At 49.5% G+C, this 25,341-nt stretch overlaps 5 protein-coding genes across 5 annotated transcripts; 3 read left to right on the plus strand and 2 right to left on the minus strand.

Annotated features, from left to right (window-relative positions):
* Nucleotides 1-219: 219 nt before the first annotated feature.
* Nucleotides 220-9,992, plus strand: UREG_00861 (60S ribosomal protein L19; the record flags this gene model as incomplete). Its single annotated transcript, XM_002541301.1, has 17 exons — nt 220-343; nt 400-2,498; nt 2,564-3,245; nt 3,310-3,501; nt 3,555-7,108; nt 7,269-7,380; nt 7,432-7,623; nt 7,674-7,829; nt 7,879-7,960; nt 8,007-8,148; nt 8,196-8,603; nt 8,713-8,750; nt 8,830-8,864; nt 8,926-9,037; nt 9,200-9,469; nt 9,580-9,730; nt 9,840-9,992. The coding sequence occupies 17 exons, from the start codon at nt 220-222 to the stop codon at nt 9,990-9,992; spliced, it is 8,502 nt and encodes a 2,833-aa protein (XP_002541347.1).
* A 652-nt stretch (nt 9,993-10,644) lies between these two features.
* Nucleotides 10,645-11,649, minus strand: UREG_00862 (uncharacterized protein; the record flags this gene model as incomplete). The annotated part of the gene is given in 2 exon segments (XM_002541302.1): nt 10,645-11,280; nt 11,299-11,649. 2 exon segments carry the CDS (start codon nt 11,647-11,649, stop codon nt 10,645-10,647), a joined length of 987 nt encoding a protein of 328 aa, XP_002541348.1.
* A 1,631-nt stretch (nt 11,650-13,280) lies between these two features.
* On the plus strand, nt 13,281-15,069 carry UREG_00863 (uncharacterized protein; the record flags this gene model as incomplete). Its single annotated transcript, XM_002541303.1, has 2 exons — nt 13,281-13,503; nt 13,610-15,069. The coding sequence occupies 2 exons, from the start codon at nt 13,281-13,283 to the stop codon at nt 15,067-15,069; spliced, it is 1,683 nt and encodes a 560-aa protein (XP_002541349.1).
* Nucleotides 15,070-18,927: 3,858 nt separating this feature from the next.
* Nucleotides 18,928-19,933, minus strand: UREG_00864 (uncharacterized protein; the record flags this gene model as incomplete). The annotated part of the gene is made up of 2 exons (XM_002541304.1): nt 18,928-19,483; nt 19,707-19,933. 2 exons carry the CDS (start codon nt 19,931-19,933, stop codon nt 18,928-18,930), a joined length of 783 nt encoding a protein of 260 aa, XP_002541350.1.
* A 1,555-nt stretch (nt 19,934-21,488) lies between these two features.
* UREG_00865 (uncharacterized protein) lies at nt 21,489-25,093 on the plus strand (the record flags this gene model as incomplete). Its single annotated transcript, XM_002541305.1, has 7 exons — nt 21,489-22,139; nt 22,204-22,316; nt 22,379-23,818; nt 23,874-23,954; nt 24,005-24,207; nt 24,270-24,798; nt 24,865-25,093. 7 exons carry the CDS (start codon nt 21,489-21,491, stop codon nt 25,091-25,093), a joined length of 3,246 nt encoding a protein of 1,081 aa, XP_002541351.1.
* Nucleotides 25,094-25,341: the final 248 nt, after the last annotated feature.

Below are 25,341 nucleotides of genomic sequence, written 5' to 3' on the forward strand. Positions count from 1 at the left end.
TGAGCAAGATAAAACAGCTACTCTGTAAAAGCAACAACGATGTATGAAGTGAAGTTGAAGTGCGAAGTGGGTGATATGTAGTTCGTTAGTCCAAGGTGGGCGGAAGATCCACCACTCGCGTTTTGTCACTAACTTTCAAATTCACAACAGAACAAACACATATCAAAAACACCACCACGGGCGACCTCACGCCACAGCATGTAGCAAGGACATGCAACCATGGATGAAATCAGATGGAATGAGGTGAACGATGGCACACTGGACTCTTTGAAGCCAGTCATTTTGTCTGGGTCTACGTCTCGGCGCCGTGCTGGTCTTCATGAACTTCACGAGAAAATCCTCTGTAAGTCTAATTGCGCGGGGTTGGCTCTGCTCAACATTTCACTGATTTTCTGGAAGCGCACGAGTTGCCGAAAGAACTAGATAGGCCTCTTCTCAATCTCCTCTTCGGAACCTACCCTATCTACATTGACCGAGATTCCCGCCGAGATGCGCAGCGATGTATTCGCGATATCTTTCGAGCTCCAATATCATCCGTCGACCTCAAGGATTTCGCGTGCAGGCTCCAGGACGAGTGCTCTAAATCGACTATCGCTGCTGCCAATGCCTTCGTTCTCATCGAATGGTGCACTTTGTTTCTACAGCACCTGAGCCAACGTGGGGTGGAAAAGCTTGAGGATACGACGCAATTGGCGGTCAATGTCCTGTCTGCAAACTCAAAAGCACTAGAGACGTGTTTACGTTCCTCTAGGAAGGAAGGATTGAAACACTCCGCGGTTATCGTATCTAGACGTGCTTTGCGGGCGGTTTTGTCAAAGGAGGACTACGGTAATGAGGTGGTGCGGCGACTTGTCCGCCAGCTTACCGCCGAGGGCGCGTTAGGATTCAGAAATGCGCCTTACCTAGGCGTTTTATCCGGTGTTTGCGCAAGGCTCCCTAAAAGGAAACCCATTTTGGAGGAGATGAAAGCGGACGTTTTCAAATTTTACATCAAGGATGTCCTGGGTTCGCGGACAGTGGTTCCCAGGCACATTGCCGATGGCCTAGGAGATTTTTTCAGCACCTATACCTCTGCGGAAGATCTCCAAAAAGAAATATGGCCGGCCGTTGAAAAAGCTATATTGAGGAGTCCGGAGGTGGTTTTCGCCGGGATTATTCCGTCTCTCGTTTCTGGAATTCCACAAGAATTCGATTTATCCGAAATAGTCTTCACACGACTTATAAAACCTCTCCTTGCAAGCTTGAAATCCGCCAATTTTCCAGTCAGGCAGGGTGCGACCAAAGCTTTTGAAGCCTTGATTGCCAGATGCAGCGAAGAGACGTGGCTTCTTAAAATCGTCGATGAAATTATTCTTCCATTGAGAACCTCAAAAATATCAAATGCTGAACATCGTGCGCTCCAAGCACAAATCCTGACCGCTCTTAATTGTTTTCCGGAGTTATCTAACAAGGTTCTCTCTGGCCTTTCCCCCGTTTTTGCCCGTGAAAGCAATGAAGTCGCACTTGAATCTGAAATACAAGCCTTCTGTCACCATCTAACATATCTAATACGTTCCCGATCTGCGATTAGCAAAGACCATTTTGCCGTTGTTACTAAAGGCTGCGGCGAGAAACGAAGTTCTTTTCGTAAACTCTGGATTTCTCATGTTGGGGAAGTAATTTGGAATCTCGACGGTGATTCCTTAGTTTCTTCATCCAATATGAAAATGGAGTTTTTGAAACCAGTGGCTGATAAATTTCTACTTTCCTATGATGAAATAACCGCAAATCCACTGCCTGCGGTTCAAGGAGGAACGATTCTAATAGCCTATGTCCTCTTGGCTCTGTCATGTCAAAACCTCCAAGGAGTGAAGCTTGATAGCGGCGATTTACTTGTCAATAGTGATGATATTATCAGCCAGGCCTTGTCATGGTCTTCCAAGCAGTCTTTCCTGCTTAACCCCAGGGTCTTCTCAAAGCTGACTTCGAAGAATGAACTCATATGGAATATTCGCGCTTTATCCAACGTTTCTACGCAGCCCGCCTTTCAGAATGTAGATCCAAGCGTAAGAGATGCTTGGGCACAGGCATTTATTTATGTCATTGCTGCGGCTGCTACTCCTACAAAGGTTCGAGAATTCGCTGTTGCTCAGTTAACCCGTTGCTATTTCAAGAGTCCACAGATGATTGGGTCCACCGTCATCAACGGGATATGGAAATGGCTCCTTGCGGTCGATACGGGAGACAGAGATTCAGCCGCATTCAGTGCAGCAACTGGCCGTGATAAACTTTTACTCGCAATTAGGGCCATCGTTCCGCCTCCTTCGGAAACACCAGGAGATGCTATGGATCGCTCGATCCTCGATCCGCAGTTAATTGAACTCTTAGTCTTATGCCGTCCAGAGCTGATTCCTAAAGCTAACTGGATAGATATCACCCTGCGGGCTGGCTCAGACCCTGGTAAAATTGCTGAAAATTACCCTCAAGAGTGCATTTCACAGATTCTCCTTGCCACCGAAGTGAGTTCCTAGCGACTTATTGCGTGAATCACCAATCCGCGATGCTAACGCTCCTTTTTCTATAGGATCCGGTCCGAGTAGAACTATCTAAGGGAAGGAATGCGGCGTGGAGTGCTGCTGCGGACCTCGCTTTTGTTGCCCCCGACGTTATGATACCCAAACTGGTCAAGCAATTCAAGGAAGATTTGAGCGTTGAAAGATTCACCGAGTTCGGGCCGATGGATATTGCAATTGCACGACATCCAGAAGGTACCGTTTTCATTGATGTTCTCAGTACCAAAACAAAACAGCTACCAGGAAAGGGAGATAAAGATTATGACACCCTAAAATGGGAGGAAGAACTTCGAGCTGAAATGGCTCAAAAACGAGGTCAACAGCAGAAGAAACTTACTGCAGAGGAACAGGCGAAACTGAAGGCACAACTTGCAAAGGAGACTGAAATTAGAAAAAACGTTAAATACCAGGAACAGATCATTCGAAGAGGAGCGGGTATCATTGAAAACCTTGCTAGGGGTCCATCGACCGAAACAAGCAGATGGATAAACCCTGCAGTCAGCGCCTTGCAAAGACTTATTCGAGCTGGCGCCGGTGCATTGGTTGGTAGTAGTATCGCTGAAGCCTATATTTCGTGCACCAGCCGAATTTCCAGTCGCTTAGAAGAAATCCGGCCTTTCGTTGGAATCGCTACCCTTCGTTGCCTAGGAAGGACTTACTTACCCTCTGAACTCGAAGTTGAACCGCTGGGAAGTACGTCTTTTTAGATTCTCAAGTATTCTGTCAAATAAGAAATTTCTAACGTGTTTTTCTACAGGTCTTGTGACTCGAATTCTCTATCGAATTCGGCTTGCTTCTGAGCAGCGGCCATTTGATGTTGTCTCCTTCGGCATTGTACTTCAATTAATCATTGTTCTTCTTGAAAAAGATGGTGTTGAAGAAACTGCGGAAAGCCGAGGGGAACAGGTTCTTCTCGCGCTAGAGTTTCTCTCGATCCATGCCAATCTATGTATGAAACCAGGACCCAATGGGTGTGAAGAGATTCTAATTGTTTTTGTTTAGTTTCCGATGAGAGGCTGCCAAGAGCCGAGGTCTTGCGGAAACTGATCTCTGCAATGCGAATTCATGCTGAACATTATAAATTGATGAGAGATCTTCTTGTCGATATTTGCCGTTCTATAACAGATAATGTCCAACCGGATGAACTCACCGTTCTCCTTCAAGGGGTCATAGTTCCAGAAGCATCGGTTCGAACCGCCGTTTTGCAGGCCATCGAGACTGAGATAGACCTAACAGATCTTGACTTTTCTGAGTATATCTGGTTAGGTTGTCACGACCATGTGGATGAGAATTCTGAAATATCCAAAGCCATATGGGAAGAGAATGCTTTGGAGGTTGATGAGAACTCGCCAGATTCCCTTCTAAAATACCTTGGTAGCGCTGATTCGCAGTTACGCAGCGCGGCGGCAGAAGCACTCGCCCATGCTTGCGAAGTCGGAGCCTCCATTTTCTCTGCTACTATGGAAAAGCTCGAATCTCGGTACCGCGATGAAATCAAACCAAAAGCCCCGGAGAAAGACGCCTACGGCATGCCAAAGAAAATGGAAACACCGGACAATTGGGAGCTGCGAAGCGGCATCGCTCTCGCACTCAAATCCATGGCTCAGGGTTTTCATGGAGATCAAATTGTTTCATTTCTGCAATTCCTGATCAACGATGGCCCACTAATTGATCGGAATGCGTCAGTTCGGCGGCAAATGGCTGAGAGCGGGAGTGCAGCGATTACTTTGCATGGACAGGAGAAAGTGGAAGAGTTAATGCAACTTTTCGAGAAGACCTTGGAGACATCCGACAAAGCGACCGAACAGTCAGACTGGCTTAACGAGGCTGTTATTATCTTATATGGTTCACTTGCGCGCCATCTCAAGGCAGGGGATAAACGTTTGCAGACAGTGATTAGGAAACTCCTGGAAGCTCTTTCCACTCCATCCGAATCCGTTCAATTTGCGGTATCTGAATGCTTAACACCTCTTATTCGACTCTCGTCATCAGAAACTACTACTTACGCAGAAGAGCTGATGGATCAACTTTTGCACTCAAAGAAATATGCCACACGAAGGGGTGCCGCATATGGGTTAGCAGGCATTGTGAATGGAAAAGGCGTATCTGCTTTACGCGAATTCCGGATCATGCCCCGACTGAAAGACGCGTCTGAAAATAAGAAGGATCCGAACGAAAGACAAGGCTCACTACTCGCTATTGAGCTTTTGTCTGTGATCCTCGGCCGATTGTTTGAGCCATACATCATCCAGGCAGTACCTCAATTACTGACTGCTTTTGGTGATCCTAGCATCGATGTTCGAGATGCATGTTTAGACGCCGCCAAAGCATGTTTTGCAAGCTTGAGTTCATATGGCGTGAAACAAATTCTACCAACCCTGTTAGAGGGATTGGATGATCAACAATGGAGGAGCAAGAAAGGTGCCTGCGACCTTCTTGGTGCTATGGCGTATCTTGACCCTCAACAACTCGCCGTCAGCCTTCCCGATATCATCCCTCCTCTCACCGTCGTGCTCAACGACAGCCATAAGGAAGTCCGCAATTCTGCGAACAGGAGTCTTCAACGTTTTGGCGATGTCATTAGCAATCCCGAAGTGAAAAGCCTTGTTAACATTTTACTAAAAGCTCTGAGTGATCCCACGAGGTATACGGACGAAGCACTGGATGCCTTGATCAAAGTGTCTTTTGTCCATTATCTAGATGCGCCGTCATTGGCGCTCGTCGTGAGGATTCTAGAGAGAGGTCTTGGTGACCGCTCAACGACGAAACGAAAAGCTGCTCAGATCATCGGCAGTTTGGCTCATCTTACGGAACGGAAAGACCTTACCTCACATCTACCAATCTTGGTTGCTGGTCTCAAACTCGCGATTGTCGACCCGGTTCCTACTACACGTGCAACAGCTTCTAAGGCTCTTGGTTCACTCATCGAAAAGCTTGGAGAAGAAACATTGCCAGACCTGATTCCAAGCTTAATGACGACCCTCAAATCAGACACTGGAGCGGGAGATCGCCTAGGTTCTGCTCAAGCCCTTTCCGAAGTTCTTGCCGGGCTCGGCACCTCTCGTCTCGAAGAAACGCTGCCATCGATCTTGCAGAACGTGTCCAGCTCGAAGTCCGCTGTCCGAGAAGGGTTCATGTCATTATTCATTTTCCTTCCCGCTTGTTTCGGGAACAGCTTTGCTTCATATCTCAGTAGGATCATTCCTCCGATCTTATCGGGCTTGGCCGATGATGTGGAAGCAATTAGAGAAACTTCTCTACGGGCTGGTCGCCTGTTGGTCAAGAATTTTGCGACTAAATCCATTGATTTATTATTACCTGAACTTGAACGAGGTCTTGCGGATGATAGCCACCGTATTCGACTTAGCTCCGTTGAACTTGTGGGAGATCTACTGTTTAATCTCACTGGTATAAATACCAAGGGGGAATTCGATGAAGAGGATGATACTGCGGCCCAAGCCGGTCAATCTCTTCTCGAGGTGCTTGGTGAAGATAAGCGAAATAAAGTGTTATCTGCACTCTATATATGTCGGTGTGATACTTCAGGTCTCGTTCGCAGCGCTGCAATCAACGTTTGGAAGGCTTTGGTTGCAAGTCCACGGACTCTCAAAGAATTGGTACCGACGTTGACCCAACTCATTATCCGTCGCCTTGGAAGCGCGAACATGGAACAGAAGGTCATTGCCGGCAATGCATTGGGTGAATTGATTAAGAAGGCGGGCGAAGGAGTTCTTTCAACGCTCTTACCATCGCTCGAAGAGGGCCTCCTATCCTCCACCGAAGTTGACGCCAGGCAAGGCATTTGTATTGCTCTCCGCGAGCTCGTTGTTTCGTCATCCGAAGAATCTCTCGAATCTTATGAAAAGATTCTTATCTCTATTGTCCGAACGGCACTACTAGACGCTAATCAGGACGTTCGCGAAGCAGCCGCAGAGGCTTTCGATGCTCTGCAACAGGCTTTAGGTAAACGCATCGTCGATCGCGTATTACCGGATCTCCTTAATTTGTTGCATACGGACGCCGACGCTGATAGGGCTCTTGCCGCTCTTCTTACACTTCTCACTGAGAATACTCGGGCCAATATTATCCTCCCCAATCTCATTCCAACCCTTCTTGCGAACCCAATGACCGTTTTCAACACAAAGGCCCTGGTTTCTTTAGCTGAAGTCGCTGGCGGTGCTCTCACTCGACGATTGCCCAACATCTTGAACACCCTAATAGATAACTCCCTTTCAGCAAAGAATGAAAGACTGCGACCCGAAATCACCAACGCTTTTGACGCGGTCCTCAATTCAGTGGACGAATTTGATGGATTAAATGCGGCGATGAGCGTAATGCTTACACTCATGAAACACGAAGACCATCGCAAACGCGCAGCTGCTGCAAAGCGTTTGTCGTCGTTTTTCGCCAAGACCACCCTCGACATCTCTCGTTACTATCCTGAATTAATTCGCGTGTGCCTTATATCATTTGATGATTATGATAGAGACGTTGTGGCTGCGTCTTGGGAAGCTCTTAGCCAGCTAACATCGCACATGAGAAAAGAGGAAATGGAAGTATTGGTGGCTCCAACGAGGCAAGTCCTTCGACAAACGGGCGTTGCAGGGGCGGATCTTGCGGGTTTCTGTTTGCCCAAAGGAATCAGTGCCGTTCTCCCGATCTTCTTGCAAGGGATGTTAAATGGGACTGTTGACCAGCGGGTGCAATCCGCCCTAGCTATCGGGCGATATCATCGACAGAACCAGCCCAGACTCCCTTAAACCGTTTGTGACCCATATCACTGGCCCGCTGATCCGAGTGGTATCGGAACGTTCTGTGGATATCAAATGTATGACCCCAATTTCTAGTTGTTGAACTACCAACCTAACAATAAATACAGGTGCCGTTTTCTTGGCTATCAACAAGCTGCTGGAGAAGATACCGCTGTTTGTCAAACCATTCCTGCCTCAATTGCAAAGAATCTTTGCCAGAGGATTAGCGGATTCAACTAGCGAAATACTTCGGTCAAGAGCGGCTAAGGGCTTGGGAATCCTTATCACATTAACTCCTAGAGTTGATCCCCTTATTTCAGGTAAGTTCTATTAATCACTTTACTTGGTATGAATCTCACACCATTGTCAGAGCTTGTTGCTGGTTCCAAAACGACGGATTCGGGTGTCAAAAATGCAATGCTCCGTGCCTTGCATGAGGTTGTTGATAAAGCAGGCAAGAATATGAGCGATGCATCCAAACAAACGATACTTGATCTTGTCGACGAGCAATCGAATGATCGCGATGGTATGTTTTGTTCGGCTGCTATTTTGGGAGTGGGACTAATTCATCACAGACGCCACGAACATCACCAATGCGCAGCTTGTTGGTGCGCTTATAAAGGCTCTTCCAGAAGCCAAAGCTGTGCCTCTTATCAAGTATGTTGATCGCCATTATGCAATCATAGTGCTAATCGGTGGTTAGAAATCGAGTCCTTACCACGCATTATACTCATCTATCTATCCTCGCACTCAATTCTATTTTGGCTGAGTCGCCAAAATCAATTAGTGACGACTTCCCGGATGAGACTCTGTCAATTATATGCGAAGGTATCAAAAATAAGGATGTATGTACATCAGCACAAACAAACTGTTTGATACTTACTTCGCATAGGTTTTCATCGCCGAGAATAGTGTCCTTGCGGCCGGTAAATATCTCTTGACAACAGACATTGATCGAGATGCCGAAACGGACAGGGTAGTACTAGACGCTTTGGCGTCGGTAATACCTCCTGGTAATCCGGCAGATATCCGTCGTGTGGCCTTGGTCGTCCTCAGGACAGTTAGCCGCCTTGAACCTGATCTTGTTGGGCCACATCTTTCTCTGCTAGTACCGCCTGTGTTCTCTAGCGTTCGGGACCTTATTATCCCAATCAAGCTTGGTGCTGAGGCAACTTTCCTGGCGTTGCTCCAGGTGGTGGAGGCAGGGGGGGTTATTTTCGACAGGTATATCCAAGGACCTGGGGCAAACCTTCCGATGCCAACAAAGCGAAGCATGCAAGACTACTTTAAACGTGTTGCTGTACGGCTAGCAACTCAAGCTCGCGAACGAATAGACGCAGAAGGCGGTGCTGGAGGGTTGGACTTAGCCAGTGATGAGGCTGATGATGAAAGGGAACTCTGGAGCGTAGGAAAGGTGGATCTGGGCGATTTCTCTGAGGATTAAAAGGTAGCTGTGCAAGAAGGCCAGATGTAGTTAAATATCATACAAGAAGCAGCCCAGGCGCCTTTGTACATACATATCACAGCCAGCCCGACCTGGAGGTCTATATTTCCGTTTTGGGTAAGGCGGCTCAAAGCCCTAACTTGTGGAATTTCGCCTCGCTTAGCATCACCCCGCTTAGTAATCGGCTGTGACAAACCCTGTTCCACCCACATCCTCACTTGTTGGCGATGTCGAGATTCGAACAACCATCCATCGACAAAATCGGCTATCGACTTTAACGGCATCAAGATGTAAGTCTGCTCGTTATATGGCGACATTCTTGCGCCAAGCTCTACGTCTTTGGAATGTACCTGGTGGTTTGCCTCCACGATGAAATTTGAAAGTGGTTTTGGCAGCGACAAGCAAATTTCGGAGTTTGGCTGACATCTCTGGCGCTTTTCTTATTGAAACAGGGTCAACCTTCGCACTCAGAAGCGCCTGGCCGCTGCCGTCGTCGGCTGCGGAAAACGCAAGATCTGGCTTGATCCCAACGAAGTCAACGAAATCTCCACCGCCAATTCCCGCCAGACCATCCGGAAACTCATCAGCGATGGCCTCATCATCCACAAGCCCGTTACCATGCACTCCCGTGCCAGAGCCCGTGAACTCTCAGAAGCTCGCAAAATCGGCAGACATCGAGGGTTCGGTAAGCGAAAGGGTACCAAGGACGCCAGAATGCCAAGGTACGTGGGAATCTATGTCGATATTCGCTACGCGATTGGGATCGAGCAGCAGATGCGTTTGCTATGAAATATTCGTCTTGGCTTTTGTAACTAATATATTATCTGTACAGCCAAGTTCTCTGGATGCGCCGCCTCCGTGTCCTCCGTCGACTTCTCGCCAAGTACCGTGCCTCCGGCAAGATTGACAAGCACCTTTACCATGAACTGTACCACCTGAGCAAGGGTAACACCTTCAAACACAAGCGTGCCCTTGTCGAACATGTACGTCTTCTATTAGACCCGGTTTTCCAATCTATCATCCAGTTACCCTCTTTCGCCACCTACCCAGAGCTGTCGCCCAAAGGGAAACCTGCTAATATTTCATTTACAGATCCACAAGGCCAAGGCCGAGAAGCAACGTGAACGTGTGCTTAAGGAAGAGATGGATGCCAAACGTGCCAAGACCAAGGCTGCCCGTGAGCGACGACAAGAGCGCATCGCTGCCAAGAGAAACGCTCTTGCTGGGGAGACTGAGGAGGCCTAAATTCAGTGTCTTTGATTTAATTTTTCCTTATCAACATTATGGGTCAATGGCAAGGTTTTTCATTTTGATGAGCACAGCAAAACGAAACGTTTTATGCATGGAGCATTTGCCGTTTATTTTTTTCAAATCCATCTCCAGCCGATCCCTCCTTCGTTTCATCTCTTTCTTCGATCCCGAGCGAGCGAAGAAGAGGAACTGCAGGATTCTCAAATTGAGAATGTGGGGAGTGTAGAGGGAACAGCACCTATGAATGGGATATGGAGCAAAAAACTCAGGCTTAGGAGTATTATCGATAAGGAAATGTCAAATGACAAGACTCTGAAATCAATTTTTGCTCTGTGCATGATGCCGTCTAGCCTTTATGGCCCCTAACAAACCAGGACATAGAAACCATTGTCCCCTCAATGAGCCTTGGGACCTTGGACATGGTTTTCTATTTAAGCATGGCATAAAAGACTTCACTGTGAAGCCACCTCGGGCCAGTAAAAGTGTAGCAACTCCGAATTGGAACCTCCAGCACGAGAACCACAAAGAACAGCAAAATAGGTAAGATGATATTGCGGGCAATCAAAATTTTGATCTAATTCGACAAAGGCCGACAAATGAGCACTAGTTGCCTTGCGCAACGAATAGATACAATGCCCCCCAAGCTCTAAACGGGCGACAGTTCACAATCGTCCTTTGCTTCTCGCAAATATTCTTCCTCGTCTACCGCAAGGTCGGATATGGACTGGAGGAGATCAAAGAGATCACTCCTCCGATTGGTCAAGTCGGGTCCCGCGTCGCGGACCCTGCGCCAGCGGGACAACACCGACGCTGTAGCATGCAGTGGCGTCCTAGAAGATAGACTATTGCTCGCGCTCCGTCCAGGAAGCACGATAACGCTACTGCTGCAACTCCGCGTATGTGTCGGTTTTGGGGACTTTCCGTTATCTCGACGGGGAAGAGTGTTACTCATAGGGATCTCGAGCCTGAATTCGTCAGGTAAATCGAGGGACGGGCTTGGTATAGATCTGCTAATTCGATGAAAACGCTCGGAAAGAGAAGATTTATTCGATTCCATCGACAAGCTTCTACTTGGAGTCTCCCCTACCGTGGTGAGGGAAGTTCGAGAGGGGTTTGGTGTCTGAGGACTACTTTGCTCAATACCGCAATTTCCAGAGTCGTAGCGCGTTTTAGTGTTCGGTAGTGGGTGCCCTTCTTTATGTGGCTCAAGGTTTGTTGGCATCGTCCTCGACGTTGGAATATCTCCGCTAGTTTGTAGGTCGTTCCGCTGGGATAGTAGAAACTAAAGTTGAGGCGATACGCATATATGCTGTAGTAATTCCGGCCCACGTTGTGATGACGATGAGTTCGAATCGTGTTCTTCTTGTTTGAACATTTTGCGAGACGGTAAGGGCCAGCAGAACCAGCGTTTGTGGGCTTCATTAGAGAACACCGGCGCAGATGCCTTTGGCTCATTCAAGCTGTACCTCAAAGTCCGGCTTGTAGCTCGTCGCCGAGAGTAGAGATACAGTGCCAGAGAAATAAGAGCAAAAACCATTGCGCCCACAGTGCTAGCAACAATTGCTATTAGTCTCAAGCTATACTCTTGCTTTGGGAGACTTCCCCCCAGTGACCCGGATTCTCCTCCAGGAGCAGATATGGATGTGGCCATGGCAAGTATTGACAGTAACTAAAGGGCCCAAATGAGTCAATGAAAATATCTAGCACTTGTGATAATGCTATATAGCAGCACAATGGCGTGCTTGCGAATGCGCCAAGGCATAAATAAGTAAGAGTGTTCTACGTGCACGTAGAGCTCGCGGACCTTGAAGAGATCATCGTAATAAGGGCAGGAACCTGGCGGTTGAATTGCGGAATCATCAAGACGGAATAGAAACTGAATATCACGGAAGTAAGGATATGCTATAAAGAAGTGAATGTTAAACACCCGAGATGATAGGGGACACGGATAGCCGCAGTTCGATCGGCTCGTGAGACATAGAAAGGCATCGCCCTTTGAGCTAAAAGAGGAGACAGCAAAGCCGAGCATCCCAAGCGGGGCGGGAGCCATGGAGTTTTGTTTCAGGTATGATATTTTCTACATCCAGCAACCAAGCACGTGGGAGAAAGCCATCACAAGGTGGGAATATTCAAGAGTATGTTAAGTTCAACACCGACTTGTCGTCAGTGTCAGCAAGGAGACTGCAGAATGGCCTATCCCGCAATTGCAAATCAAGGCCACTCAAGTTCAATATGCAAAAGCGGCTGCATACAAACGAGGAATAGGACGACAGTAGGCGGGTTCGAAGAGCTGGTTAAGGGAGACAATCCTGCATCTGGATGCAGCCGGGCCGCGTCCAACGGCAAGGCAGCGGGATCGAGCATTAGCGAGTGACCAAGTGAGAATCTCCCCATGGATGAGCTCTGTTCCTCCATCAGATGTGGCTTTGGTGAGTGTGCAGTGCAGGTGAAGAAGAAGAAGCGAGTCGTTTGAAGTTGAGATGGCCTGCTACGGCGGGCCCAACGGGCCAGCATGGCATCCTTCCGAAAACGGCCTGGCACCTTGATGCCTAACTGCTCTGGGGACAGCGCACTTTTTATGTGGGGCGGAGAGGGCGGTCCGGCTTTAGTCCGATGAAGCTAGCGGGGTACTTTCTCCGCAATGACGAATATTACCGCGGAGACACGCCTCCATTGGCCAATGGCCCGTCAAGCGGGTTTTGGTACCGCGGTAAGTTTACGCAAGCTCCGTTCTCGGCCAAATCGGGCACTTTGTCCCAGTCCGGCAGCTTTGTTGTGTTGCGCTGAAATTATCGCCTGTTGATAGTCGTTATCCATATCATTTTCTCTTCAGTGCAGGCTGTGAATACGAGTCTCACGCACAGGTCGTGGCCATGAGCGGTATTGTAATGTGCGAAGGGACCCATCGCTAAGATTCCGCTCCCATGTCCCTGTATCTGAACAGCATTCCGCTTCATTGATGCGTGGCCGACGCCTCACTATTCTTCCTTGACAGCAGCTCAATGACCGTTATTGGGACTAGGGTCAACATTCCTCCTCCTCCCTGCTGCAATACCTCGTTGCAACTCCTTATATATATATAAAGCCCTGGTTCTGGCCAATCTACCCTCTTTGTCATTGAGTGTACGCGAACCGTTATATCGGCCCATATCTCTGCCTGCCCGCTATACACTCTCAATAGAGGAATCTAATCTTCATTGTTCCCGCCCCTGCAGTCCCCATAGAGGTCTCGCTTGCAGCCATCGTCATGTTTGCTTGGGGAGGTGGCATCGGTGAGTTCAGATGAAAGCCCTATCAACCCGTTTTTTCACACTCCGCAGGCCTACAAGCCCTGACTCCATTCCCATCTCGACTTGGCCCAGCTGCAAGCCTCTCGCTTTGTGTTCGAGACAATCTCGCTTCTGGATTGCGCTTTCGTCTGAAGATAACGTCTTCGTCACGTTTCTGAGCGTGGCTTGGCGCGTGTTGTCCAACCCGTTGGATTTAGGTTCAAGCCTCTCCCGCGGTTTGGTTTGCTCTCATCTCATGTTCGCGATCATAAACCCGCATCACCTTTCTTTTTGATCCCAACTGCTTTTGGCGACCAATGAAATATTGTGGCTGACGGATAGTCGATCTAGCCATCCCTTCCCTTGCCGTTGACGTGGATAAGGAACGAACTCCTCCACCACCTGCCACTCCCCTCGATTTCCCTTCCTACATTGCACATCAGGAACCTCGTCCAGTAGGTGAGCTGAGTTGCGACAAGCTGCATCGACTATTATCAAGACTCAAAAGACCACAAGATTTAACTCGCGAGTTTCTTGACGCCCTCAATCTCAGAGTTGAACCAGATGTTGCACCCGTGGATCTTATACCTGGAGACACCCTGAAATCGCTGCCTCCTTTCAAATGGCCAAACGAATCTGAGCAGCCTGAAGCCTCGGCGAGTAGCCCTGCTGCTGCTGCAAGCAATCTCATGTGCAATGGATCTCCGTTTCCTGACAGGGAGAAGTATGACACGCTGCGACGAGAACTACTTTTCGATAATGATGATGCTTTTCGATCGCTCGCCCGTCTAGAGCCCTTACCTGGCCGCCAGAAAATCCGTGTCGCCCATGCCCGAAAATTTTGGTCGGGTTTAGAGCACATGTCTCAATACTGGGACACGAGCTTAGACCAATACATTGAGCGCCCTACCCACTGTAGCCCTGACGCTACATCTACTCAAGATGCGCTTTTAGGGCCCTCATCCGAGGATAAAATGGATATTGATAGCGACACCTTTGCCAGGAATAAAGATATCAAGTCCGATTCGGCGAATCCACACTCAGACCCCGCTGCTGCAGGCACCACGTACAAGGGTAGGCGTATCGGTACGGGAAAGGATATGCCAGAGACAGCGAGAGAGGAAGCACTACGCGGATTTCTTGAAATGGTGTCCTGGTCCTTTGGTTGTCAGCCTTCGATCCCTTTCCTACCGCCTCGTCTCTTTGTTAAAGGCCTACTCTTTCCTGTACGCCAGAATGTCACGATATCGCGGGCTCCGCAGGATAGACAGCTCGCAAGAAAAGGATTCTTGGAAGGACCCGTAATGATTGTCCAATGCAGGGGGGAAACGGTGTTTCATGCCCCGAACAGTGCTTTCAATCACTCTGAAGCCTGTGATATTCTTCGGGAAACGGCGGCAATGCTACTGTGCGCACAAGAAAGGGGCAGAGAGGGGTGTACGGAGAGTAAGCCTGGTGATGGGAAGTGGTGGGCGACGGAACCAAGATGGGGCGGGGCGCCAAACGACGGGCCTGTTGGAGACGAAGAAGGCGCTCAGTTGGAACGTCGAGGCTCAGCACCCGCCGCAGATGCGAAGAAGAATGATAGTAAACGACCGAAACATGATCGCCATCCCTTTTCACAACGTCGTGGAGGGTCCGGCCAGTCAAGACGGAGAAGTATGAGCGACCAATGGAAGGTGGTTCAACCAGGCCCAGGCCTGTGGGACAAAAAGATGAAATATATGCGAATCGGGAAGCCAGTGGACAGTCCCTTTGATGATGTAGGATTCTTTCCAATCTCCATGTATTCTTTTGCCTAACGCGCAACCTTATAGATCTTCATGGTTTCATCTATCAATCACCACTTCGCGATCCTACGCCTTCGTGTACATGCCAACTATTTAGAGTGGCTAGAGACTGGAAAGGCCGATTTCCCCATCGAGGATGCTGAGCATCCCTGGCACACGATAGTTTTGCGTCGAACTCGGTGGTTCGACCTTTTTAACCCAAATGACCGTATCGAAGGCTTAGACGCCTTGTGGGCAATTTTCGCGTACTTGATGAGGCCCGAAAACCAGTGAGCTCCCGCTGGGCGGCAAAAGATGATAGGAATGATGCGACGAATCCCATGAAATAGGTGTCCTTCCTTCGAAATCTTAGGAGTATGGACTATTACTTCCAGCTGAGCCGTTTAGCTCTTGTCATGATTTATCAGTTTATATTTCGCAGGATCTCTGTCGTCATTTTCTGCTGGTTTACAAAAAAGGGCTACTCTTTGGATCTACGGCTACTACCTATAATTTGGATCTCCATCTTGGATTCTCCCTTTTATATATTTACATATATATTGGAATTTGATATTTAACGATACTACTCTCAATTTATTTTCGCCCAATGACTGATTAACAAGTTGTTAATAGATTTTTTTTTCTTTTTCCTTTCATATAGAAAATGTTCCAGCTGAAAGTTAACTATCGAGGCCGTAACCATGTTGAATTTCAAAGAGTCGATTTCGCGGATAGAAATTTACTGTCAAAGATCTCTGAAGACAACGCCGCAACTCCTCATGCGTATTTGCGTGGGCTTTATTTAACATCGCTTGGATATGGGCGATCCTCGAGTCACCTAGCACCCTTTTCTACGGCCGGCCTGTCCAAACCTTCCTTCGCTATCAGATCTACCCTTATGACTAGTAGACCAACAGTTGACAGCTCTCTAGTCTACAACCCCTTTTGAAAGACCGCTTCCATCAGGTTCCTATATTGGGGAAAAAGGAAATATATTTCGAGACAAAAGAACGCAGAAGCTATTAGCCATTCTCAAGCAATTGCTCAGATTGCTAGTCTTGATCCTTTGTTTTCGCAGGAAATATAAATCGTTCTCAGCTACGATCACCTTTTGAGAGCAGTAACATGTAGAAGAAGATAGGAATCCCTTGGTATACGAATTTGGAGCCAAGTGCAAAAGGAATTTGAAAGCAATTTTCGAGCTAGACCCTCGAGTTCAGTTCCGCAGCTCCAACACGGGGTGTCAAGAATGTCCAAAATAGGGTCCACAAGCGGACTGAGGAGTCTGTGAAGGACCACGAGGCCTGGCAAGATGTCTTTTAGAATTAGAATCTCCTCGGGTCCTCGAATTCAGACGGGATGCCGTTCGAAAAAAAAAAAAAAAAAAAAAAAAAAAAACAAGAATGATCTTGCCCATCCCACCTGCATTCGCATAAATGTCGTCATCTCCGCAATGGTCCTCCTCATTCTCACAGCCCACTTCCACAGCCATCTCCCCATCCCCAAGAAGATTTGGTATCGTCATTGGCATCTGCGACTCGGTTTCTCTCTTCGTTTTGCCCCTCCCTCGTCTCCAGGTCCAGCGCGACCAATCCTGACCGGGATCCACGTCACGAGGGACGAGGGTGAGCATGGAGAAAGGGGGTTTTGGTTATCAATGAGAATGTTTGGGATTATGACCCAGGTGCTGGCAAATCACCCCTCTCTCTCACGTCAAGGGAGAGGAAGGGGGGAAAGTAAAAAAAGGAAAACGAAAAGGACAAGGTGCTGTCAAAGGTGCCTGTGAGTTTGGATATCAAGGGGAAAAAGGGAAAGAGGCGGACGTCCTGAAGATTTCATCATGACAGGCATGATAGCTGTGTGCATATGCATGGATTCCAGAGGGAAAAAAACCCACAAACCAGGGTTGTGGAATCCACTTTATTTTTCCTTCCCCCCTTTTTTTTTTGCCTTGCTGCATCAAGCTGTTCTCCTTATGCCGGTGTCTTGAAGGTCCCATCGCACGGGGCAGGATAGAAGCATGGTGAAAATGCAATGCACCCAGGGTGAATGAAAGATGCATCAATAGGTGCGATGATATGCAGATCAGCAGCAAGCATCCTCCCTCGGCGTTCTCAGCAGGATCAAAAGATATTCCCTCAAAGCAATGTTACACTCTGAATGGAGATCATAGTTTTCTTTTTCTTGCTTTATGGCGGAAGGGAGAAACGGTTTCCCAGCATCCATCGATTCTTATCACAGTGTTATTTGAAGACAAAGCGCCTCATCATTTCCTCCCAGCAAGGGCTCGTGTCAAGCTTTCTATGAAGCTTGCTTGCTCGGGGAAGCAAAGCAGGCCGCCCCGAAATCCAGAGAAATGGAGCTGTAGTCAGTCTCCAGGGAGGGCTGTGGTAAAGGAATGGAAGATCCACTGCGAATCCTGTCTCGCCTGCATGTACGGAGTACGGTACGGAGCAGAGAATACAAAACTGTGGACAAGGCATTCTTGCTCTCAAATCGCATAATTCGAGGAGATGTATGGAATAGATTGACGGGCCCAGGCCTTTAAGGGTGTCTCCACCAGTTTGAACACAAAAGGACCAAGGTTGGTGAGTTATTGATGATTTATAAATTATTCATGTCAAGGTCAGGAGAGCGTGCGAGGTTGACAGACGATAATCAAAGTACCCGACGGGAAAGGCGGAGACAGTGGAGAAATCAGAAAGTCAGCTATAAATGATAAAATCATGAATTATTCTTCGGCATTTGCTCCCAAGCATGATTGAGTTCAGCGTTGAGCAGGGAGAGGAATCCATCGGAAAGACAAGGAACCATATTTATTGGAGAGAACTTTAAAGAATCATGCTTGAGAAAGCACAGAAGAGTTATCCCCCCCGCAAGACTGAAATTGAGGTCATGCCCATACTTGTCGAATCCTGGCTCTTGTACAGTCGAGAAAGCATCAAATCAGCCGGCAAAGCAAAGCTGTTGACGGTGATGATACCTCAAACCAAGTCACAAAAATGCTCCGCATGCACATTGCACACTCGAGAAATTCCCAAAGCCAGGGCCCTGGGAATAAGCTTATATCGAGGCCACCAGTTCTTTTGGTATTTTCTTCGGGTGCTGCCGCCGAAGCCGGATCTTCGACCAGCCCAGATTGATGCCGACAATAATTTTAAGACTGAATAATACTTCCGTAAGCTCAGGCAGTGGCAAAGCGCCAGCTGCCATCAACAAATCCTGGATTCTGCCATTGTTTCTCAACTCTTTTGATCTCCAAGGGTCAGGCCCTTCGCCGATGTTGAGACATACTTTCACCCCCAAGGCTGGTATGGAGATCTTCTGTTCTCAAAACCCCCATGTTTTTTCTTTTTCCTCCTCGCTCACTCTGGCTTCATTTGGTTAGTTGGCGAGGTGGATCTTGCCCGTCAAAGTCTGGGAAAATCGTCGTTGAGCAAAGTCGAAGATTCTGGATGTAGTACGGAGTACGCCGTATTGCTCCGTACCTTCTCTGTGCTTTGGAGGCCCTGGAGCCTGGAGAAAGGACAAACAGATAGAGTCCGATGGCTGGTTCCCTAACTCTGTATTCAAACAACTATCTGGTCTTGTCTCTTGCCCCAGGTTTCTAGAGCTCAGACACCCGGGCTCTTTTTCCTCTCTCGTGTCAAATGTCTGGTGGAGAAGATACGGTCGGGTTGTAACCTGCCAAGGCATGCAACTGGCCATGTAATTTTGAAAGATTGGTACTGTGAAGCTGTGATGGGCGTGGATGAACAGCCACTACATACTTGGACGGTGGAATGCAGTCAATCCTGAACGATGCCGCGAACTCCGTCCGCCAACATTCATCACCATTAATATCTTCGGATCAGGTTTGGAGAGAACTCATCATCGCAGAAAGGAGACAGGTCATCCCACCGCCCTGTGCTGCGTGATTGGCGGATAGATCGTATGGATGGGACTCGGCTCGTAACATGGGGGTTGGACAACCGGTGCCCATGTCTCTGGGACGAAGATTCTGATGTGTCCCACATGATCCATTCGCTTGCGAGAGCTGTTTAATTTCCAAGATGCGCACGTTGGGGGCATGGATAGATTACTACAAGAGATATCCCCCTTGCCTGTCTCAGTCTGTAACGGTGTGAGGAGAGAGTGATCGTATGAAGGAGCGAAATAATAGAAATCACCATCACGAGTGTGCTGAGCAAACGAGACCCGAGCAGAAGGATTGTCCATCACTGGCAAAAAGACGATCCTCACGCTGGGTTCGAGATGTGGTTGAGTCTGCGCACTGAGAGGATGGCACAGAGAGCTGCCATTGGGCGCGAAAAATTGAATTTCCGCTGGTGTTGTGGGGTGCATATACGGACATGATGGCGGCTGACAGGCACTATTGGACCGCTGGTGACCAGTGCTCCAAACGGGGTTGCGGCGTATACCAGCTGGCACAGTCGCAGGAGTGATCCTTGAGACAAGAGGGCAGCAAGAGGAGGAGCAGCAACAAGCAACAGGACATATCTGTTGGTTCTTTGCACCCTGAGCTTTGTGGTGTTATCTGCAGCAGATGCAACTCCGCTTGAGCAACCGTGCGGACAGGGGATGGCTGCTTGGAGAGTCTCCTGATTGGCCATGTTTGTGCGTGATTTTACGAGATTGGTCAAATTTGAAGCTTCGATGGGCTGGCTCACAAGCTAACGGTTGCAACCCTTGGTCGATGAATATCATCCAAAGGGGTGGCGGTGGTTCTGGAAAGGAGAGCGTCCACTGACCGCCATTCGACTGTCGAATCCAGACAGAAGGGTAGAATCATCAGACTCGCTTTGCGGACATCGAACTCCTCGTTTCTCATTTCAGATGTCGCTTCCTGCCGTTCAACCCGTGGTGAGACGATTGGCAGCCAGCGGCTCGAAGCCATGGCGCTGAGCGAGAGTGTGCCCTTGGGTTGATTCCGCAGCTGCTGTGGAATCCTGGAGCTAACGTTGTTTCGGGCAGTTGTTGGTGGACAGAGAGCAAAGTCAATTGACCATCGTCATTGATTGACGAGCTGCAGCCCCGACGCGGTGGGAAGCAGTCCATACTAGTGGCCATGCTGCTCTCTGAATTCCTGCTCACAGTGAGGCTGGGCCCGTCTTCCTTTCAGCCTCGCATCCTCCCGTTGGGTTCACTCCTGCCGCAGCACGCGGTTTGCGCGGTAAAATGCAGGGAGCTGTTGCAGCAATGGAATTGGTCTTAAGCGCCTGAACAACGTGGCTCTAAACCAGGCATTCTTGCGCCTTGTAGCTGGTCTCGAGAGTTATATAATCACTGTTCCAACGGCTTTTGATAGTCCCCCTGCCGGGCCGTTGATCCATCTGATCTGCCCGTTGTAGAGCTTCCCGTCACTGTGGGAGCACGATTCGACAGCCCATGGATCAGCTCAGGCCCGCATGCTATTCGCCCGGCTAGTAGATTGTCACACCATCGCGTCTTGCTCTCTCTCTCTCTCTCTCTCTCTCTCTCTGTGTGTGTGTGTGTGTGTGTGTGTGCGTTCTCCGCCATATATCGTCACCGCCGCTGAAACGCAGGAAAAAGGAACGAGCAGAAGATGACGAGTGTGAAACTGTCAGGGCCTATGAGATTGTCAGCAACGCCGCAGTCGAGAGTCTCGATCGATTGATTTCTTCCCAGGGTGCTTCTGCTGATCAATGCGAGAGTTGAAGCTCGTCGTTGTGGAGTTGAACATCATCCCTCATCGCCATAGCGGCGTTGCCTCGAACTCTCTTCCTCGTCTTCCTCGCCGCTCGTGTTCTATTTTTTCTTTCTTTCTCTCATGATTTCTTCTCTTCTCCGGCAAATCTCGCCTTCAGTCACTGCGCAATCAAGGTTCACCCCGCGACGGCCCTTCCTCCCCCCCAATCCACCCGACTCCATCCTTCCGTGAAGCCGGGCATCAGGATCTTCTCCTCCCTGTAAGTCCTCCAAGCTTCCCAGCCTGACGCACACCCATTGAGCGGACATCCTGGGCTCCTGGGGTCTAAGCCCTTTCTCCTTCGCCTTCGTAACCGTGGTTGACCCCAACTCTGAATCGTGGATCTGAGTTTCGTACCTGACTGCTGGCCTGAAATCTAGTTCGTGAGACGAGCAATTGCTGCAGACACCCTGCCCGTCGCCTGAGCCCGTCGTTTGCTGCCCGTCGTTTGCCCAGACGCCCTTTGCCGTCCGGCCGTCTCAAGGGCGTTCCAACACCGCGTTTTAGGGCTCGAGGATCCTCCCGTTGTGCCCGGCCATTATTTGCCCTCTCCAGGCGCTCCTGCATATCCCAGTCCCTCGCGCTTCGGCCTGTCTGACCACATCGCTCCGCTTCACCGTCCGCTCGTGGTCAAGGAACTGCTCTTAGCCAGAACCTTCGCCTTCCCACACACCACACCCCCAGAATTTTCCCCCAATATACTCGCCTTGCGAATGGCCCAACGTTTCATCCAATGATGACCATGGATTCCGTGACCACGGATGAGAAGCCCAAACCGACAGCTTCGTACTCTGCTCCACATCCACCCCCTCCCTCATCCTCCTCGCTCCCGCCACAGCTCCAGCAGCCTCAGCAGCCACCATCACGCCCGCTGCCTCCGCCAGAGTCTCCCAATACCTTGCCCCCTCCCTGGAGCCGTCCATATCCCCCCTTTGAAGGCGCAAATGCTGCTGACCAGCGCGGCCCATCCGCTTTCACCGGTCCGCCTCGAGAAGCATCGCATCACCCGCATGACATGTATTCCCGACCCAGTGCTCTCTCCGGGCCCTCCAGAACACCGTCCGATCCTGCCTTTCGTCCCATAAACGGTAACTCCCACGAAGGCTCCACCAGTCTTCCGCCCACGCCCACGGCTGAATACCGTCCGCCCTATTCATATGGCCAGTCCAACGAAACCCACGGGAACTGCGAGCCACCCCGCGGTCTGCAGATGATGCCTCCGCCTACGGCGCCCGAGAATATGCAGCCAATTCCGCTACATCGACCGTACGGCCCGGGCACACCGTTGCCTCATGCCCCTACCGCGTACGACGCAAGCTACTTCTTCAGCCAGACGGCCGGACCCTACAACCAGCGGCAAGGGCAGGGGCGGAGGACCACGCGAGCTCAGCAGGTTAATGACACACCCTTTCTTGGAGACAGGACGTCGCATGGTCTATTGCTAATTGTGTGAATAGGCCTGCGATCAGTGTCGTGCTCGGAAAGCCAAATGTGACGAAGGACGGCCATCTTGTGGGAACTGCAAAGGAGGCAATTCTCCATGTGTCTATAAGGATGTTCCTCCTCACAAGTGAGCACCATCTACTGGGCTATCGCGTTGGAAGCAAAAGCTGATCAATCTGGTTTTTTCAGGCATGAGCGCTCGACCCAGATAATATTAGAGAGGCTCCAGCAAATTGACGATCGGTTCGAAAAATTTGATAGTCCTGACAAGATGGACGACGTGATTCGACTATTGACTGCCCAAAACGAGAAACTGGATGCTCTGATGGGAAATTCTTCCCAGACGATATCTTCCAACTCCATTGCTGAACCCGAATCAAAACAACCCCTCTACCACGCCACACCGCCACAACAGCAAAAGGGATCGGAAACTGAGCCAGCAAAGCTTCCAGTGCCAGACAAAGTGGCAAACGACATTGTCAAACAAGAGCAAGGGGACACGCAGCCTGTGGGGGATGACGAGCTGTCCATCCCCATCGAACACACAACTGCCGCCCACAAGCTCCTCTTGTGGCCATCAATACGAGCACTCATACCTGACAGGATAGATGACGATTATGTTATGAAACTCGAAGAGGCGCGCGGCCCCATTCGTCCCTACGGACGGGGCGAGGGATGCGGTAGCATCCGCACCAGCGCATATCCTCTGAGTCCGATTGTTAGTTCGTCCAGCCCGCGTGATGAAGATATGTTCCAATTCTGCGGCTCAGGGTGGGGAACGGGTTTCGAAATATACCAGGGAAATTATTCGTCCAGGGTTCCAAAGGAACGACAGGTTGGAGGGCTCAACAGTGCGGGCGCGCTTGACCTTGATGTGGATGTTGTACATGCATATTTCAAAAGCTATATGGAAAACATGCACATTCTGCATCCGTTTCTCCGAGCTTCAGACCTTGCTAATATGATCAGAGACTTTGTTCAGGCATATAGCCCTCAAAAAAGGGCGCCGTTTAATACTCCCCACTTTGGTCATATTGGTGCTGGTGACCATACAATTTTGAACAGGGCCCCGAAGCGCAAACGATCTGTTGATGTTGCAACTGGCTACAATGAACTTGAATCTCCCGGTTCTGACCACAGCGCAAGCGGCGGTTGCCCGCCCATCCAACGTTCCATGGACAATGCGATTGTGCTTCTCGTTCTAGCCCTTGGCGCCATCTGTTCCTGGAAAGGTGATCTCCCCGGCCCCATCCCTGATCCGCCATCAAAATTATCATACGTGACATCCGCCGCGTCTCCTATAACGGTTGAGCCCGCTATTCAGCCTCCAAACTCTTTCCGTTCGCCCACCAGCCGCTCTCCAAACAATATCCAGCATTGGAGACGATCCGGTAGTTATTCTGGGAGCGATATTTCCGATCCTAACCTGCGGAATATGGACGTCATCCCCGGAATGGCGTATTACGCTCTTGCATCTGACATTCTGGGTAACCTCCAGGGTGGGAATGACTTGGCTCATGCGCAGGGATGTCTACTTGCTGCGCTTTACACTGGGCAACTGGCTCATCCGTTCGTCAGCCATGGATGGATTAGCCAGGCAGCCAGAGCTTGTCTAGTTCTGGTCAGACCGTGAGTACTCGTGTTATGGTAATATTAAATAGCTTTTACTAACGGTCGTAATTAGACGGAGTTTCGAGGTAATGCCTGACGGAGCGCGCAAGGATTTGATTACTTTTGCGTTTTGGACCTGCCTGCAGCTCGAAAGGTGCGTACGGGCATGCATCAACTAAATTTTCTTGTTACTCACGAATTTAGTGATATCCTAGCAGAACTTGACCTTCCCGCCAGTGGCATTAGTCGGCTAGAAGGATGGATGGAGTTCCCCAAGGCTGTGTTCGCGCATTCGATCCCGAATGAGATCGAAGCACCGGGTACGCTTATGATGATGTATTATTCGGCTCAGATTCATTTGAGAAAGGTTTTGAATTCCGTGCATACCCATTTATATAAAGCAGAAAGTAAGTCCTCAATCGGTGATTTTTACGATTCAGAATTCGAGAGGCTGATATGGTACCTGAAGAGACAAGCCGTGGGCAAAAGGGAGCAAAATGGACGACCAGTGTCCACCAGGCCTTGAGTTCAATGCTCGAGTCCTGGCGGTCCGGTCTGCCAGGAGCCATGCAATGGCATGATTCGGACGAGCCCGCCAGTGACATCAACATAGCCAGAATGCGCGGAAAATATTACGGGGCCAGATACATTATCCACCGACCGCTACTGCATCACGCTCTACACCCAATGATACCCAAACCACACAACACCGGTCCTGCAGAATCACCGGCGCCGTCCGTCGCGTCGAGTGCGAATTCGCAAATATCGCCGGCTCTAACGCATGTGCAGCAGGTTGAAACTATTGATCGATGGCCGGGAGACATGCCTCCACCTCCTCGGATAACCACTAGTCAAGATCCGCCGTTTGAAAGGGACCTAGATCCCAAATTACACTCAGCATGTGTGACGTGCATCGAAGCGGCGATGCAGAGCACCATTGCATTTGATAATGTAGAGGGGCGCCCGATTGTGACCAACATTTTTGGAACTGCTCATGCGTAAGTGATAACCGTGGACAGCAGACAGACGCAATGAAAGCTTTATATCTAATTACATTCTCCAAGGCAATTTGGAAATATTCTCGTTCTCGCAGCAACGTACACTTCCCGCCTTTCGAACTTCGTGGACCGAGAAAGGCTCAGACAACTGATCGACCGCACGATTAAATTCTTGCTCCGCAACCGTCATATCTCTCCCAGTCTACGGAGGGATGCGGAAATTCTCACTCAGATTCGCCAAAAGTTGTTCGAACAACCGCCGCACACCACCAGTTTTTCGTCTAACGACGGATGAAAAAGAAATCGCACCCCACTGTTGGATTTTAGCTGCTTTCAGCGTCTCCCTCTCTCACAGCCATCGCCGAAACCTTTGTCAGACATTTTGGTTCGAGGCGTAGTATACTTTGTATATATTTACCTCTATCTCTGCATATGATGCTCTCTCCCCTTTTTGTGTTGGGTCATTGCTCGGAACTCCAAATGGTACGCAGAGGGTACTTTGCATGGGCGGCCTATTGTTGATCTTGAAGCACGTTTTAGCCT

This window comes from Uncinocarpus reesii, genomic scaffold, assembly GCF_000003515.1.
Source record: "Uncinocarpus reesii 1704 scaffold_1 genomic scaffold, whole genome shotgun sequence".
Classification (NCBI taxonomy): Eukaryota; Fungi; Ascomycota; class Eurotiomycetes; order Onygenales; family Onygenaceae; genus Uncinocarpus; species Uncinocarpus reesii.